The sequence below is a fragment of the Haliaeetus leucocephalus genome, unplaced genomic scaffold (assembly GCF_000737465.1).
Source record: "Haliaeetus leucocephalus isolate CR32 unplaced genomic scaffold, Haliaeetus_leucocephalus-4.0 Scaffold110, whole genome shotgun sequence".
Taxonomy (NCBI): domain Eukaryota; kingdom Metazoa; phylum Chordata; class Aves; order Accipitriformes; family Accipitridae; genus Haliaeetus; species Haliaeetus leucocephalus.
In genome coordinates, this window is record NW_010972546.1 from 3,217,736 (window position 1) to 3,232,566 (window position 14,831).

General features: G+C 39.9%; 1 protein-coding gene across 1 annotated transcript; it reads right to left on the reverse strand.

The window, feature by feature from the left end:
• Nucleotides 1–1,013: 1,013 nt before the first annotated feature.
• Nucleotides 1,014–8,384, reverse strand: MEOX1 (mesenchyme homeobox 1). Its single transcript, XM_010585651.1, has 3 exons — nt 7,934–8,384; nt 2,001–2,173; nt 1,014–1,136 (listed from the first exon to the last, which is right to left on the reverse strand). The coding sequence occupies exons 1-3, from the start codon at nt 8,382–8,384 to the stop codon at nt 1,014–1,016; spliced, it is 747 nt and encodes a 248-aa protein (XP_010583953.1).
• Nucleotides 8,385–14,831: the final 6,447 nt, after the last annotated feature.

Consider the following 14,831-nt stretch of genomic DNA (forward strand, 5'->3'; position numbering starts at 1 on the left):
GAGGAAAGTTTTGTCCCCAATGAAAAATGAAATGAGAATTTGTAGACAGAAAACTCACTTAAATCACTCCAGGTAACATTGTTTACTGCTTCTCCTGACAGTGCTGAATTGACAAAGAAAACCATGCATTTCCAGAGAGAGTCCATAAATCCAAAGGAAATGCAGCACTAAAGAGTAGTTTTCCTTTACTTAAATAGATTTAAATGTTGAAAACAAAATAGTGATAGCAATTGTGTTGAGGGCTTAGTCTCTGCTGTACCTGCTGTGACATTTGGTAATGACCGCTTTGAAAAAATATTTGAAATTGAGATCTAGCAATTTAATTTCAGGATCTACAGTAAGCTTGGAAGAAATCTCCCTCTGCAAATTGCTACCATCAACAGGGCACCTGTCCTTTTGGACTGTCAATGTAAAAGCCATCTCTTCTGAAACTGGTAAGCAGAATTCTGTGTATGTAGTTTTGGTCTCAAATATTTATTTTGTAATCTTACTGCCTAGCCATACAGGTGTTCAATTCACATCGCAAGAAAAATCAGTGACTATCAAAGTATTTATTTCTCTTAAAGTAAGGCACAAAGAAAATGTGCCTTGTCAAGTCCAAATGCAGAATAAATAGATGTGACCAGGGCAAGGTTGGATGAGAATACAGTTGCATTATCACTTGCTGACTGACAATCTGTATTTTCTGAGTGTTTGAGAGCCTAGACAACATTACTCCTGTTTTATATTCAGTGTTTGTTAGCTTTTATTCTGAAGACACATCTGTGGTAGTAAGGCAATTCTAGACAGAGTTCAATTCATTCAGACAAAAATAAAAATCACACCTGCTTTGGCTTTTTCCCCCTGCGTTCTTTAATTGCCTCTGTAACCTAAAGCATTATACACCGTTTAAAGACTCAGGGATACAGGTTTTGCAACCAGGATCATCTCATGGTGTAGCTGACCCAGAGCAGTGTTGCATCTACTTTCTGATCAATTACTTTCTCCATACTCCTCTCCCATTGCTGCAAGGACTAGTCAGAGCTGGGGGAGGCAGCAGAGTCCACATCTTCTGTGTCATGTTCATGTGGGGACACAGGTTGCCCACCTTTAACACGTTTCCACTTCATCCTTCTGTTTTGAAACCATACTTTGACCTGGGTGATAAAAAGGAAATAATTACTTATTGCCTCAATCTGAGCTGTATAAGCAGACCTGTGCATATATATGTGTATCAACAGACAGATATTTTGAGGGATTCTAGAAGAAAAGGTGAAAGGAACCTCACAAGTTTAAGTACTTCATTCCTCTAACAAAGGCAGGAACAATTCTTTCTGAACTGTTCCAAGCAGATGTTTCTCTCAGACCCACAAAGGTAGTACAAGTGCTTTGCCCAGAATCTGTCTTTATGTCAACTAAGCATGTCAGTCCAATGGGCACAGTGCATCTAATGTCTTTTAACATTTAGTCCATCCAATCTAATGCTTCAGGAATTGTAATTTGCTTCACTTAATTGAGCAATTCCCCTATTGTCCACTAAGCTTTGATAAGGAAACTCTGACTGAGATCACCATGACAGAACAGAAATATCTCTCTCCATGGAACTCACCATTTTTGTCCTTCCTTATCATCTCAAAATACTACCTGATCCAAGAAGAATGCATGTATCAGACATATATCATTCTAATAATTTCCTGGTAATCACAGTCTAAGGTCATATCCATATTCCTTCTGTGAGCCTTGACATATCAGTATGTATTAATGAGGGCTGGTAAACAACAGCTCAGTAGACATCAGTTATTCCCAAATCTGTCTTCAGTTTAGAGAAACACAATTGCATTTATTAACTACCTGCAGAAATTTGTAACAAATGTGTTTTAAAAGAATGTGGAGGCTTTGCATTAAAATACCTCTGTGCCATTGCAAAAGCACACCCTTGGGTAACATATCTGGTTTTTAGCTTTAGGAAGAAGTTGTGGGGGAGGAAGAAGAATCTGGGGAGGCAGGGATTCAGGAAGTACTTGTCTCTCGGTGAGATCCAGGTTCACAGCTATCTCGTATCTCCTGAGTCTTGTCAAGTAGTTATGATGGGCAAATTCAGCTTCCAGCTCCCGTAGCTGCTCCTTTGTGAAGGCTGTCCTTTCCTTCCGTGATTTGCTGCTTGTTTCTGCCTTGTTGCTTGAGTTCTGGTTTTCTAAGAGGCAAGCACACATGTTGCGTAATTTGCAGTTACATTGATCTGTGTGAACATGTGCATTGCAGAGGTCTGATATAAACTACTAACTGAAGTGCTCTGGAAGTTTTAAGAAGTTTGTCTTATGCCCCCTCAAGCTCAGCATGGCTTATCAGCGTTGTCAGTCTTGGGTTCAATGGGACAACGGTGGGACAGCTCAGAGTCAGGGAGGGGTGTGCTGTCAAACTGCAGAAGCTCGCGCCTGGGTCTGCAAGGTCAGAAATGAGCAGCTGTGTGAAGGAAGCTGTCATTTCTTGCTATCATTGCATCGAAATAGTTTCCTTCCCCACATCTTTACTTTCTTTCCTTACATACGTGTTATCACTCTCCCTGATCTACCAAGCAACAGGCAGCAAAGCTAGCACTTTGTGTATATGATGTGTAATGTGTTCTGAGTACGTGGTGACAACCTCTGGCGCAGGGCGTAAGGTAAAGTCACTTAGTAAGCACCCTAAGCTAGCGTATGGCCTGGAAATATTGGGGGGGAGGAACATGCTAAAACGGGCAACACCAGAGAACCAGTGTTCTTTGAATTAGCACACGATACTACAGACTTTGAGCTTCTTCTAATCCTTGCTAAATGAAAACTACGAGGAGATCTGGTATCTCTGTGCATGATTGGCCTCAGTATCATCCTTGTCACTGTGCTGCCCTGAAAAACTATTTCACTCTTTGTGCACTTGGCTGCATTGTGGTCAAGAGTCATATTTCAAAGCCAAATTTCAAGTCATAGCCAAAGGGATGCTGCACAAATTATGCTAAAAGGCAAACGCAAACTGACTTTGCTTGAGACTATGGCAATTCTTTTTCCTCTCCCCTCCCCTCCCGCCTCCTTCCCTCCTCTCTTTTTCTCCTTCTCTTTTTCTTTCCCCTACCTCCCCCTCTATCTTTTCTTTCTTTTTTATCTTTTTCCTTCTCCCCCTTTTTTCTTCCCCCCTTTTTTTCTCCTGTTTTTAAAATTGGTGCTTGTGAAGAATGCTCCAAAATGCACTTGTTTCAGCGAGCAAAGCCCAAACTGCCAATCTTTCAGGGAGTCAGTTTTTACAAGTTCCTTGACTCTTTCACCCCTCTTGCTCCTGTGGTTGGCTAGATTCCCTGAACTGAAGATGCTAGTAGGTTTTTTGTTATGTTGAGGATTAATTACTTAATTTTTGTTTGTAACCAGTGTCCAAAGAAGTTCTGTGTGTCCTAGCATAATATTTCTACATAGAAATTATATACAAAATGGTAGCAATGAGCATGACGTGCAGCATTATCTTCTAGATGTCTCTTTGGCTGCCAAAGTAACAAAGCTGGAAAAATCTGTCAGGTGTGGCTGTAGGCTTCATGATTGACCTGATCTTAGCTCTGTCCATCAGAAATAGAGAAATCAAACATAGCTCCCATTAGAGATAATGTACACAGGGACCAGTGTATCACATGCTGCAGCTGTACTGCTCTCCATTTCAAGGAAATTAGTCTTGTTTGTATCAACATTGTTCTTGCTACTTATACTTCAAAAATCCCAAAATAAAGTTGGGGAAAGTATGAAAACAAACCCCCAGAAGTTTCTCCCTGTGCTTTTGCCCATAGTTGTACAATCCCCTTCATTCTTATCTCTTACTGAACAAACACACCATTACATGTTTCCCAGAGGCTAACAAATGTAACTTTTGAGAGAGTGGTGGGAAGTGGGTTTTGAAGTGTGGATCCCCTGCTGGGAACTTTGCCACCAGCTTCTGGGAGTCTTGGTCTCCAGGGCTTCCCCTTGGGTCTCTGCTCCCCTAGCAAACGTGGAGGGGTGAAGCAGCTCTCCAATGCCAATAACATACTGCAGGAACTAAAGCCACCTCTGTCAAATTAACCTGGGATAAAAATAGCTAATGCAACCTGAATTTATATGTGAGCTCACCACTTAGCACTGTGGATGTGAAGGACATCCTTTCTAAGGGGCAGTTTCACCAGTCTTCATCTCCAAAAAGCAATGTGAATAATTTTAAACAGCTAAGTATTTCTGGGAATAGAGCAGGATGTGTAGCTTGGATCCTGTCATCCAGGCTGTGTGCCACATGGTGTTGTAAAGAGGCATATGGTTATTCACGGCTGGAGGTTTTGTGATATTCCAAAAGTGGAAATTGGGCCTAGTTGCTTCAGAGTTTTGACAACAGAACATGGAAAATGGCAAATGTGTGAAAGCACAAATCGGCTTGGAAAGATTTTCCTACTGTACTGCCAGTTTGGGGGGGGGGAGGGGCTGGAAATGCTGCTCAGGAATCACAGGAAGATCTGTGTCTCTACGATGAGGCACGCATACTTCCAAGAGCTCAACCAGCTTCATTGTGTGGTTGAACCGAACAGCTGCCTTTCCCCAGGGCTGGAGCAAAATATGTGTAGGAACACAAATGGTACATGTTCCCATGCCATAAATTTTCGAAACCAAAAACTGTGTCAGGCACTACTACATACATGTGTGTATGAAGAGGCAATCCATTCCCTGCAAAACAATGGGCCAAATTCAGCATTTGGACCCGGTCAACAGAAGTTGGCTTTGCTTTGTGTTTAGAACCAGCATAACTGAATCAGAATCTGGTCTCATGAAGTAGTACTCACTCTCCCTCACTGGGTTGAACTGGTCTACTAACAATAGCCAGTAAACAATGCTTTGGAGGAAGGCACAAGGACTCTGCACTGTGCAGATACAGGATTTTGGTGGCACAGAGGGTACTTGTATTGCTCAGAGAGCAGCTTAGGCTCAGAAGTATGGGGATTGCTAATGCCTATATGTGGAGGATCCTACCTGCTTGTTAGGTGTTTGTGGTGATCCACAGCCCAGATCAGTGCACCTGGTGTTTGTTATTCTGCAAACTACTGTTGATGTCTGCAATTCTTCCCTCAGTAGAAGAAAGTAAAATAAAAATACAAAGCATCTGCACAATGTTACTTTTTTCCCCCCATACTAAAGACTTTGAAGGCATATTTATTCAAAGTGGTTAAATCAGGTAGTAAGACACTGATAGATTTTGCTATTATGGAACATAAAATTCTAAAAGCTATCAGGAACATTGGCCAAGTAAAGTGACCTCACAAATAGTGTATTCATTTGGCAGCTGATGATAAAGTATCCAGAAATTACTTCAATGTACGCCTCATGGAATAATGCTCAATGGAGGGTGCATACGGAGGGCTATTATACATGATGTTCTGCACCCAGACCACTTTAAACTGATCAGGGACTTGCCTGTACTTTGCTTTTCAGTCCTTCTCAGGGTATCTGCTGCTACCTGCTGCTACCTACTCTTACCTACTGCTTTTTATGCCACCATGATTGTAAATGGGAATCACAAGCTTAGAAAATCCTCTTTACAGTTAGTGGCAAGATTGAGAAAGGTTGGCAGGTGGGAATTCAGATCAGCTTTACACATTTTAATACAAAGTTTTCCAGGATTCCTCAGTCAAGGACATTGTATGCCTAATGTTGTTAAGGGAGTCATTATGCACTGTTATCACATTCCTGTTTCTACTGCATCCTCACTAACATTCTGTATTGTTTCATTCACATAAAATAAAGCTGTCTGAATTCTATTATGTGTTATATTACTATTGTTGGAGATCTGGGGACTTCAAGTGCATCATAACACAAGTACAATTTAGAACAGGTCAGACAGAAACTTTATTGAAATTGTATTTGAAAATGCTAATGGCTGTGGCTTGTGGATGGACAGCAGAGGCAGCTGTGAAAGCTAGTACAAGGTTAACTTCTTTCTTCAGGTCATTTGGTGAGCCTGTGAAGTCAAGACTGAATATGGCATCTAAATAACTGAAGTCTGTAGAGGAAGGGAAGGGTGTGTACTTGTAATAGATGCCACTGCTGCTATCCATAACAAAGCCATTCTTTAAAGGTTTTTAATATATCCATGCTTCAAAGAAAGTTGTAAAGATTGACAAGCTTTTTAAATTATTTTTGCACCATTCTGCTTATTTGTCTGAGAAACATGATTATTTTAGACTTTTCACAGAATACTCTGCAAAGAGCCATGTTCCAAGGTCTTCACTGTGTATCTTGTAGTAACTAGGGTCTTCTCAAGAACAGAAGGTTTTTGCATGCACTAGTACAAATCATGGTAATGCTGTATGAATATTGCAGGTAAAATTGTGATGGATAAGGCACCAACTAAAAGAAAATAGTTTATTTTGTAGGTTTTGTCTTCAAGTGATTTCAATATATTTTTCTTTACTGGCCCAATCTCTGAAGAGAAGGCTCTGGGTACCTAGATTTTTCTAAAGAAGTCAAGGAAAATTCTCAAGAGGAGAGAAAAGTCTTATGTTCCACTTAGAATAAACAATCAGTATGTGATATGTCCAGCTGCATTTCTGGAATTGCTGTACAAGTGAAGGAAATCACAATAAGATTGCTCAGAGACTTTCCTCTCATTTGTTTTATTTTGTCTGGGGGCAGAAGGAAACAAAAGCTTGCAGGAGGGATATCAAGTAATTCTATCTGCTGTCTGGTAAGCAAAGAAGGGAGTGAAATGAAAAGCCACGGAATCGCCTTTGGGATATGTTATTCTGCGTTTGCTAGAGTAACAACTTGTACAGACAGCAACAGTTGCTAGAAGGTAGGAAACACCATACCTTTCAGTGATGTCATTACTTACAGCTCCCCTGTAAGGAAAAGTATATAGGACAGCAGCAAGTATGAAAAGAAAATGTGAAGGGTGCTGGTAATAGAGAATAAAAGGAACATTTGTCTGCTACTTAAAACAGGGAGATGTGCTTTGGAATCAGTCTCTTTAAGGATATCCCTTCAATCTGAGTATACTGAACTCTGCTGTTCACCTATGATTAGCAAATGTTTCAATAAAAGCATTGTTCACTTTTAAATCTTTCATTTTAAACTTCTTTGCATTTTGGTTTTTGGGAAATTTTTGCCCCAAACGTGCTTTTTCAATAGAAATGAACTTAAATTCTACAAAGCTGGCTTTCTAAAGGAAAAACAGATAACCGAAGGAAGTAAACTAGATTCTGGGCATAAAGAAGTTTGGAATATTAGTTATTTCATGTGTTCCCTGACAGGCTATTCATACTGGAAGAGAACAGAGATTAGGACTAATTGTGTGACAGAGAAAGCACAAATACAAGCTTGATGTTTAAATTGCAAAATTGAGAAATGAAAGTTGGATTAGAGGTGGCTCTTCTGTAGTCAACCTGTCAAACCAATAAATAAATAAATAAATATTTTTATAGTTGTGTTCTCTACCTGTAAAATGGGGATACTGGAAAATATTCCCCACTTCATAGTAGTGCTGTGGGAAAAAGCACACACTTCCAACATAAAATTTCCAACTAGCACAGGCAGCTCAAGATGAGGGATCTTTGCTCTTTGAATGCCATTCTTTTAGGCTTGGACAAATGGCAGGCGTGCAATGTATAACTCCATATCGTAGGACCTTCAGCTCAGTGTATACATGCCATGTGACTCCTGTTTAGTTACAGCAAATGTGCATTGTGCTGGTGAGTAAAATGCCTGGTTCAGTAAACAAGATCTGCAGAAGTGAAGTACAAACACCAGAGGTCATCAAAGAATAAGCCATTTAGTTTCAGTGTTGTTATTGTGTAAGTTTCCCCAGTGAAGAATTACAAAATATTTTCCTCATCAGCTTTATTTCTTAATTCCTAATCTTACAGGTGCTCTCATTCTCTATAGCCTCTACTATCCCACAACCCTGATTTTATATCACCTACCTGAGTTTTCCTTTTTTCTTTTGGACGACTTTTTCTCAGTTTCATTTGTAGTATTTACTGGTACCTCATCATCTTCATTCATATCCACTGCTGCACTCACTAGACTTGGGCTGCTGCCTTCTGACTCCCCAGAACCCAAGACCAGTCCTGGATTTAGTCGTCTTCTGGCCTCAGTTGCTGCAAAATGCCATTCAGAGTGTTGGAAAGAGGGGTGCTGCTCCACAAATGCCCGCTCCTCACGTGGGAATCTATGGGGAGCAGTCACCAGGCAGGAGGTTGAGAAATCAGAGTACGTAGCAAAATCTGATTTTTGATGGAAGGAGAATGGTGCTGGTGGGTAGTGGTTCAGCCCTGAAGCTGTGGTGACATCCGCATGGGTGCTCCGCAGGCACCCCCAAAGTGGGGCAGGAGGTTGTGGACTGCGCATGCAGCTGCTGCTGGTGGGATCCATTTGCTTCCAATCCTGTCCGCACTCCAGCGTTCGTGACTGGTTATAGCTCAGGCTTCAAAATCAGAAGAGAAGCAGATGGGAAATCTTCCAAACTTTACAGAATGAATTTCCTCCCTAAACAACAGTTTGTTTGTGGGTTTTATGCTGTTGCAGATTTGTTACTTTGGGAACTCTTCTAAACATCTTCATTGTCCTGACTGGAAAACAGTAACCAGATCTATGCAGTGATTGCCCTGAATTGCTTCCCAAGGCCTGAAGCTTGCTTCCTTGTGAAGTGCTGGCCATGAGTGAAACACTTTTTAAATACTGTGCTGGGGAGAGAGTGACAAGTTTGTGAAGTGAAATGTGAGAGAGGGGAGGGAGGGGTTAACGTACATACATACACTCAGGCCCTCCAACCAAAGCAAAGCAGGCAACTATTAATCATCCGAAACCTTATATGCACATCTAATGGGATTTGCAGATGGAGCCTTTTAAAGAAACAATGTCTGTATTTTTTTTTTTTTTAAAAGGGAAAGAGTAGCACACAAAAAAGGCTTTAATGTTTCCCTGTAACACTATGAAGTTATTTTTATTACACTGTTAACAAAATACCCCAAGTCTTGGATTTGGAAAAAGCTCTAACACAGAATTCAACAGACAACAAATTTCAAGAACTAAAGTGGGAAAGAAAAGTAAGAAAGGACTTCACTGATTATATACAATTTAAGGCCCAATCCTAAGTTTAAAAAAAGTGTTAAACCTGGCTTGTGCACACATGCAAGGTTTTGAGTGATTTTTGTTTGCTTTGTTAGCTTTGTAACCTGTATTTGCTGAGAGTTGGAGTTTGCTGCCAGTGGCAGTTACTCTGCCACTACTGTAGTCTACTTTCCAGGGAATTTTCAATATGCCACTCCTTCCTGCAAGGAAATCTCCTGCTTTTAAGCCAATGGAAGACATGTTTTTCATCTTTTGTTGAAAGTTTTATAGTTTTTCTTAACAGAAAGCAGATTCTTAGACCCTAGAGCCATCACAGTTGAAAAGACATTAACAGGGAATCTGTTCTCAATCCTTTTTTCACAGAAGTGTGGCAGCTGGGAATGCCCAAAACTCTGCTATGCTAGGGTTACTGCAACTTCTTTCAGGGTTGTTCTCCATGTTTTTAACAACAATTTACGTGTGCATGTGTTTCATGTTTCCATAATCTGCTTGCAACCATTTGCAATACTTATTCCCATAGGCCTTGCTATATGTTTTGTGCGCATCTTTCCCTTCTCCCACCATTCATGCTGGGTTTTGTGTTCTCTCATAGACAGAGATTTAGCAGATGAACACGGAGCCTTCATTTTTCACGGGGGCTTAAGTGATACTTTTATTTGGCTTCTGTATAATTCAGAATTGTAACATTTCAAGGAATCAAGGAAAAAAAAAGAAAAAGAAGAAAAAGGTGTACTTATCCTGATATATCTGTTGGTTCTTAGAGCTTGGCCTTTTCCAAGAAATCAAGTGGGTTTAGTCCAGATCTTTCTGAACAAGAGCATCAAATTCTGTTCTATCACATGAATCTTGACTTTCTTGCAAAATACTAAATATGTGATACCTAATTCATTCTCTAGGAAGAACTCTCCTAAATATTTACATCTGTTGCTGTGTTGTATTAGAAAATAAACATTAAAACATATTTCCTACCCACTGGCAGGAGGAAAACCACCAGACCGCTCTTTTCTGAAAGGCCAGGTTATAATGAATTTGGGAATGCTGCACATGTTCCAAGCACTGGCAGAATCTAAGAGTCCAGAACTTTTTGCCAATGCAAAGTATTTCATTTACATTCTCAGTGTGTTTTGACATATGTATAACACCCACTCACTTCAATCACACAGGTTATTAGGGTTTGTATGAATGCAAGCCTAGGTCTATTGTTTTTCAGTCCTACTTTCAGTCTACAAAATGATCTAGCCAATTAAGCAGACATTTATGTCCTTGCATGTATACTTGGGGGGATAGAAGGGAATGGAGGATTGTCCGTCAGTCTAGTATTCACTTCAACCAGGAGCAGCTTTGGGCTCCCATTCAGGAACCCCCACGAGGCCCGAGCATAGGTCTATCTGTAGGGCAGGACTCCACTCCTGCACATAACTTTGCCTTCTGAGTTAAATTGCTTGGACCCTGTTTTCCCAATGGAGCTCTCACTGTTGTTCTTCTAACTTCAGATGTGGGAAAAGGGGATGGCATCCCCTTCCCAAACGTGAGAGCCCTCGGGTCTTGCATTGCTCCAGCCCCCTTTGCAGCTGGTGCTGTCACTCCGTGGCTCAGCAGGGGCCTGTTTGACCTCTACATCTTCCTGACACTTCATTCCTGAAAGAAGAAAGAACAACAATCCTCCCCTCTTGCTAAATCCCATTTGTTGGTTGAGGTAGTCACCTTTAACCTTCGTAAAGTCAACATCTCTTCAGTCAAGCGCTGTGTTGGGTAGAAAAAAATGGCATGGATGGAGATCAGTTTTTGTAACAAATGCTCCCATAACAAGCTGAAGACTGGAAAGTGGGGATTTATCTTTGAGCTTTCTATCAGTTCATTCTGTGACTCCCCCAGGAAAGCATTTCTCAGCCATCTCACAGACCAAGAAGGCTCTGAGCTCTGGCTCACCCTAAGACCTTGCACAGTAATTTGCCTAACTTCATGAAGGTGAAATGACAAAAGTTGTGCCATGTCTTCACCTCTTTTTTTCTGGCAAAACAATTTTCTTTCTCAGTAAAGAAAGACCTGCACCATCTTGTGCTACTTTAATGTAGCCCTCTTCTAAATCACCTTCACGCTTGTGCCATTTCTTGGAACACCTGAGCTCTCTGGGGCAGGATCCTGGTCCTACTCTGCTTTTGCTGCACCTGACCCAGTACAATTGTGTCTGGTGCTTTTGCACCTGAAATCAAAAGCGATTTCTTAGGTTATGGATTTTACTCTGATCGCAAGGCAAAGTAAGATTTATCTTTGCAAGAGGGACACTGGCTTGATGCTTATCTTGTCAGAAGTTTAGGACAAGTTTACAGCCTTGTCATGGAAAAAAACTCTAGGCACCAAGGTCTACTCTTGAAATTTTATGAGCTACTAAATTGCAAGTTAATAACACCTTTCATTAAAAAATAGTGCTCTCCAAACTTTTTTTTTTTTTTTAAATAGATCCTAAACAATGTCATTCTATGACCTGCCATGTGTGCAACTATAGTAACCGGGAAAGTTTTCCTCCATGTAGGTGCTGGACCAAGACTGGGGAATTCCTCATGTGTAGAAGAACCCTTGTTATTAACTCCATTGTGCATTTTAGCACTGATGAAAGAAAGCTGGAGAGCAACAAATAGCCAATAGCCAATACTAGATTCAGGAAGCTGCTGCTTAGTTGCAGAAGTTAAAGATGGAAAAAGTTTATTAGGTTACTTAGTCTCCCTACAGGTAGTTTTATTGTTCTCTACTAGATCATAGAATGGATTGGGTTGGAAGCGACCTTAAAGATCATCTAGTTTCACCCCATCCAACCTGGCCTTGAACACTTCCAAGGAGGAGGCATCCACAACTTCTCTGGGCAACCTCTTCCAGTGTCATTTTCTAGGATGTTGCCCAGACCCAAGTAACTATCATAGTTTCAGTCTTCTACTTTCCCTTGGGAAGACAATTCTTCACTCCTTCCTAGTGTCTAGACCCAGTTCTCACTTTTACTGACTCCTTGTCATTATTCTGAGTAACAACCTGTTGGCACTGTGCAGGTGGAGAACAATTGTTCAAGCGAGTTTTAAAATTTTGTAATATCTATGATAAGCTATCTTAAACACAAGCCAGATGTATTTCAGACTCTAATCTTTCCTCTAAGTCAATCACTATAGACTTAGTCATGTTTCTGGTGCTTTGAATTATCTCCAAGTTGCAGTGCTAGGAATGAACATTCACTAGCACCAAGCTGAGATTGTTGGTACAGTTTCTCTCTGTGAAGAAGGGAGAATAATTTCTGAAGGAAACTGCAGCACTGCAGTATCATGAAGCTCAGTTTCCAAGGGATTATGTGTGAGGTGTTGTGCTCCCCTATGCCTAGAACTTGCAAATGCTCCCAAAGGTTGTATATCTGCTGAATAGCAGCATTTCCCTAAAGAATGCATGTGATGTTAGGCTAAAAGCCATTGCAGCAAGATGTTCAGAAATAGAGATGAAAAAAAATTACACTGCTGCCTGAAGCTGCTGAATCAGCAAAGACCCAGTAATAAATGCACAGGTACTGATACAAAGATTACACTCGTTGGCATGGCTTTTTTTCCTTCCACAGTCTCGTCTGATACTTTTACTGAGATTCAGTGTCTGACTTGCTCTGCAGATGGGGAGCTGGCATCACTACCGCAAGAATTTCTAATTTAATGATAATGTTTCTCTTAGTACTAAGTTAATATTTCCGGTATTAATTAAATTTGATGGCTTCACAGTAGTGAAAAAAAAAATCTGCCTCAGGTACAGGAAACATCAAGATGTGTTCAGAGACACTTACATGATAATTTATCTTAGGACAGAGAGCAGTAGAAGCAAAAAGCAGAAGTAAGAAATGACCAGCTGTAAGTTTGCAGATATATTAAAAGGAAAAAACACTAGCTGGAAACTGCTTAATCACATTACACAATGCATTATCTGTCAGTTTAAGCACTTTTTGTTTGAAAGATCACTTTTTTTGTTTTGGTTTTTAGCTGGTTATATTACTATGTTTACTACAACAAGGGGTTTGAATTTTAGAAATGAAAGGTGTGATAGGAGTTACATGCAAATGGTGGCAAACTTGGGTTAACTGCATTCAGTGGACTCACTTGCAGGAAAAACTCAGTTGCATCCGCAATAATTATATTAAATAAAGGAGCTCTATCTTTGTCTTACCATTTCTCAGTTTGTTTTTCCCTGGTAATTTTCTTGTACCAGGGTAAAAACAGTATCCCAGCTCTTCTTACTGAAGCAGTTGCTACCTCATCTGACTGTGTAAGTAGATAAGAAACCCAATGATCAAAAAACTGAAGTCTGCAGAAGATGAGTAAGCAGCTAGCAATATTATTTGAGCTCTGGAGAAAGAACCTCTGGCAGACAGACATTGACAACATCTTGTTCCTAAAAAAAATTGACATGAAACCCTCAAAGAAATTAGTGGTGCTGCTGTCATTGAAACTGGGAAATTTGATGCAGTAAATTTTAGGATGGGTAGATGTGTACACATTTTCCTTGTACCTTGGATCTGTTCCCACCTAATTGGGATTTTCTTGTGCAATTTGTTTAAAACATTGTCTTTTGTGTTCTTTCTACTATTAAGAAATGAATATGAAAGAAAACAGGTAAATATATACCCATGTCTTGAGACTTAGCAATTACAGGAAGCAAAGTATGTTCAGTCATTTCAGCAGCTGTGTGCTAAGCTGTGCTGAGGGACCAAAGATCTCTGCTTGCAAGTCTAGACACCAACTTCTGTATTCCTTGCTTGTCTCTCCTCTTTCTTTTTTTTTTTTTTCTGGATTTGAGGCCCAGTGCCATGTAAAAATGAGGAATATACTTTCCTTGAAAGGTCATAAAAGGAAGCAGTGTCTCAGCTACAAAATTAATCCTTAAGACAGGAAAGACCATTTGCCAAGAACTCTGATAAATCATCTTTTTTAACATAATGAGTCCTGTCTTTATGTTGTGTATGCTGTTGTGGCTATTTCATGAAGAGCTGAACGTCCTGAACAAGGTCCAAGGCACCAGAATCTTTCTATTAAATCAAGAATATTTTTTAGGATCAGCAAAGGAACAGTTAAAGAGTTTGACAGGCAAATATTTTGAAAAATACAAAATTAGCTCAGCTTCTGGCAGATTGCAAAACTCATCTGTTGTTTTCATCAGACCACACAAAAGAAACAGGAACCATGGCATCCCCAAGGAACAGATAGGAACAGAACAGTCAACCTTTTAAAACCATTTTTTGTGGGTATAGATTAACAAATCTACACTTATACTTTAGTGCATGGTTCATGCATTTTGAGCTGAGACAGAGTGCAACATTTTCATTTTGAGTTTTATTGTAATAAGAATCCCATATGTTTCTGGAGATCCTAATAAGTAAATCTATAGGATTATCTTCCAAGTGATAAGCTTTTAAATTTCTTCAGTGCTAAGACTTCTGCACTACTTTTCTTGAGACCATCCTTTGCTGCTGCTTTTGTCATTGTGCTGTATGATCTCTGTCACTTGAGCCAGCTGAACTAAATACAATTAAATGAAATTTCTGGAAAAGCTTTTTGGAAGAGCCAGAATTCATTCCTATGCTGATTGACTGTTATGGACAATGAAATTATTTATTTTTAAAAATTTGCCTAAAATAAAAAAGTATTCTGTAAATTCTTAATTATTTGGAATATAGTCACAGGACGTTTATAATTTTGAAGAGATCAGCATAAATTCTGGTATTAAAGATGT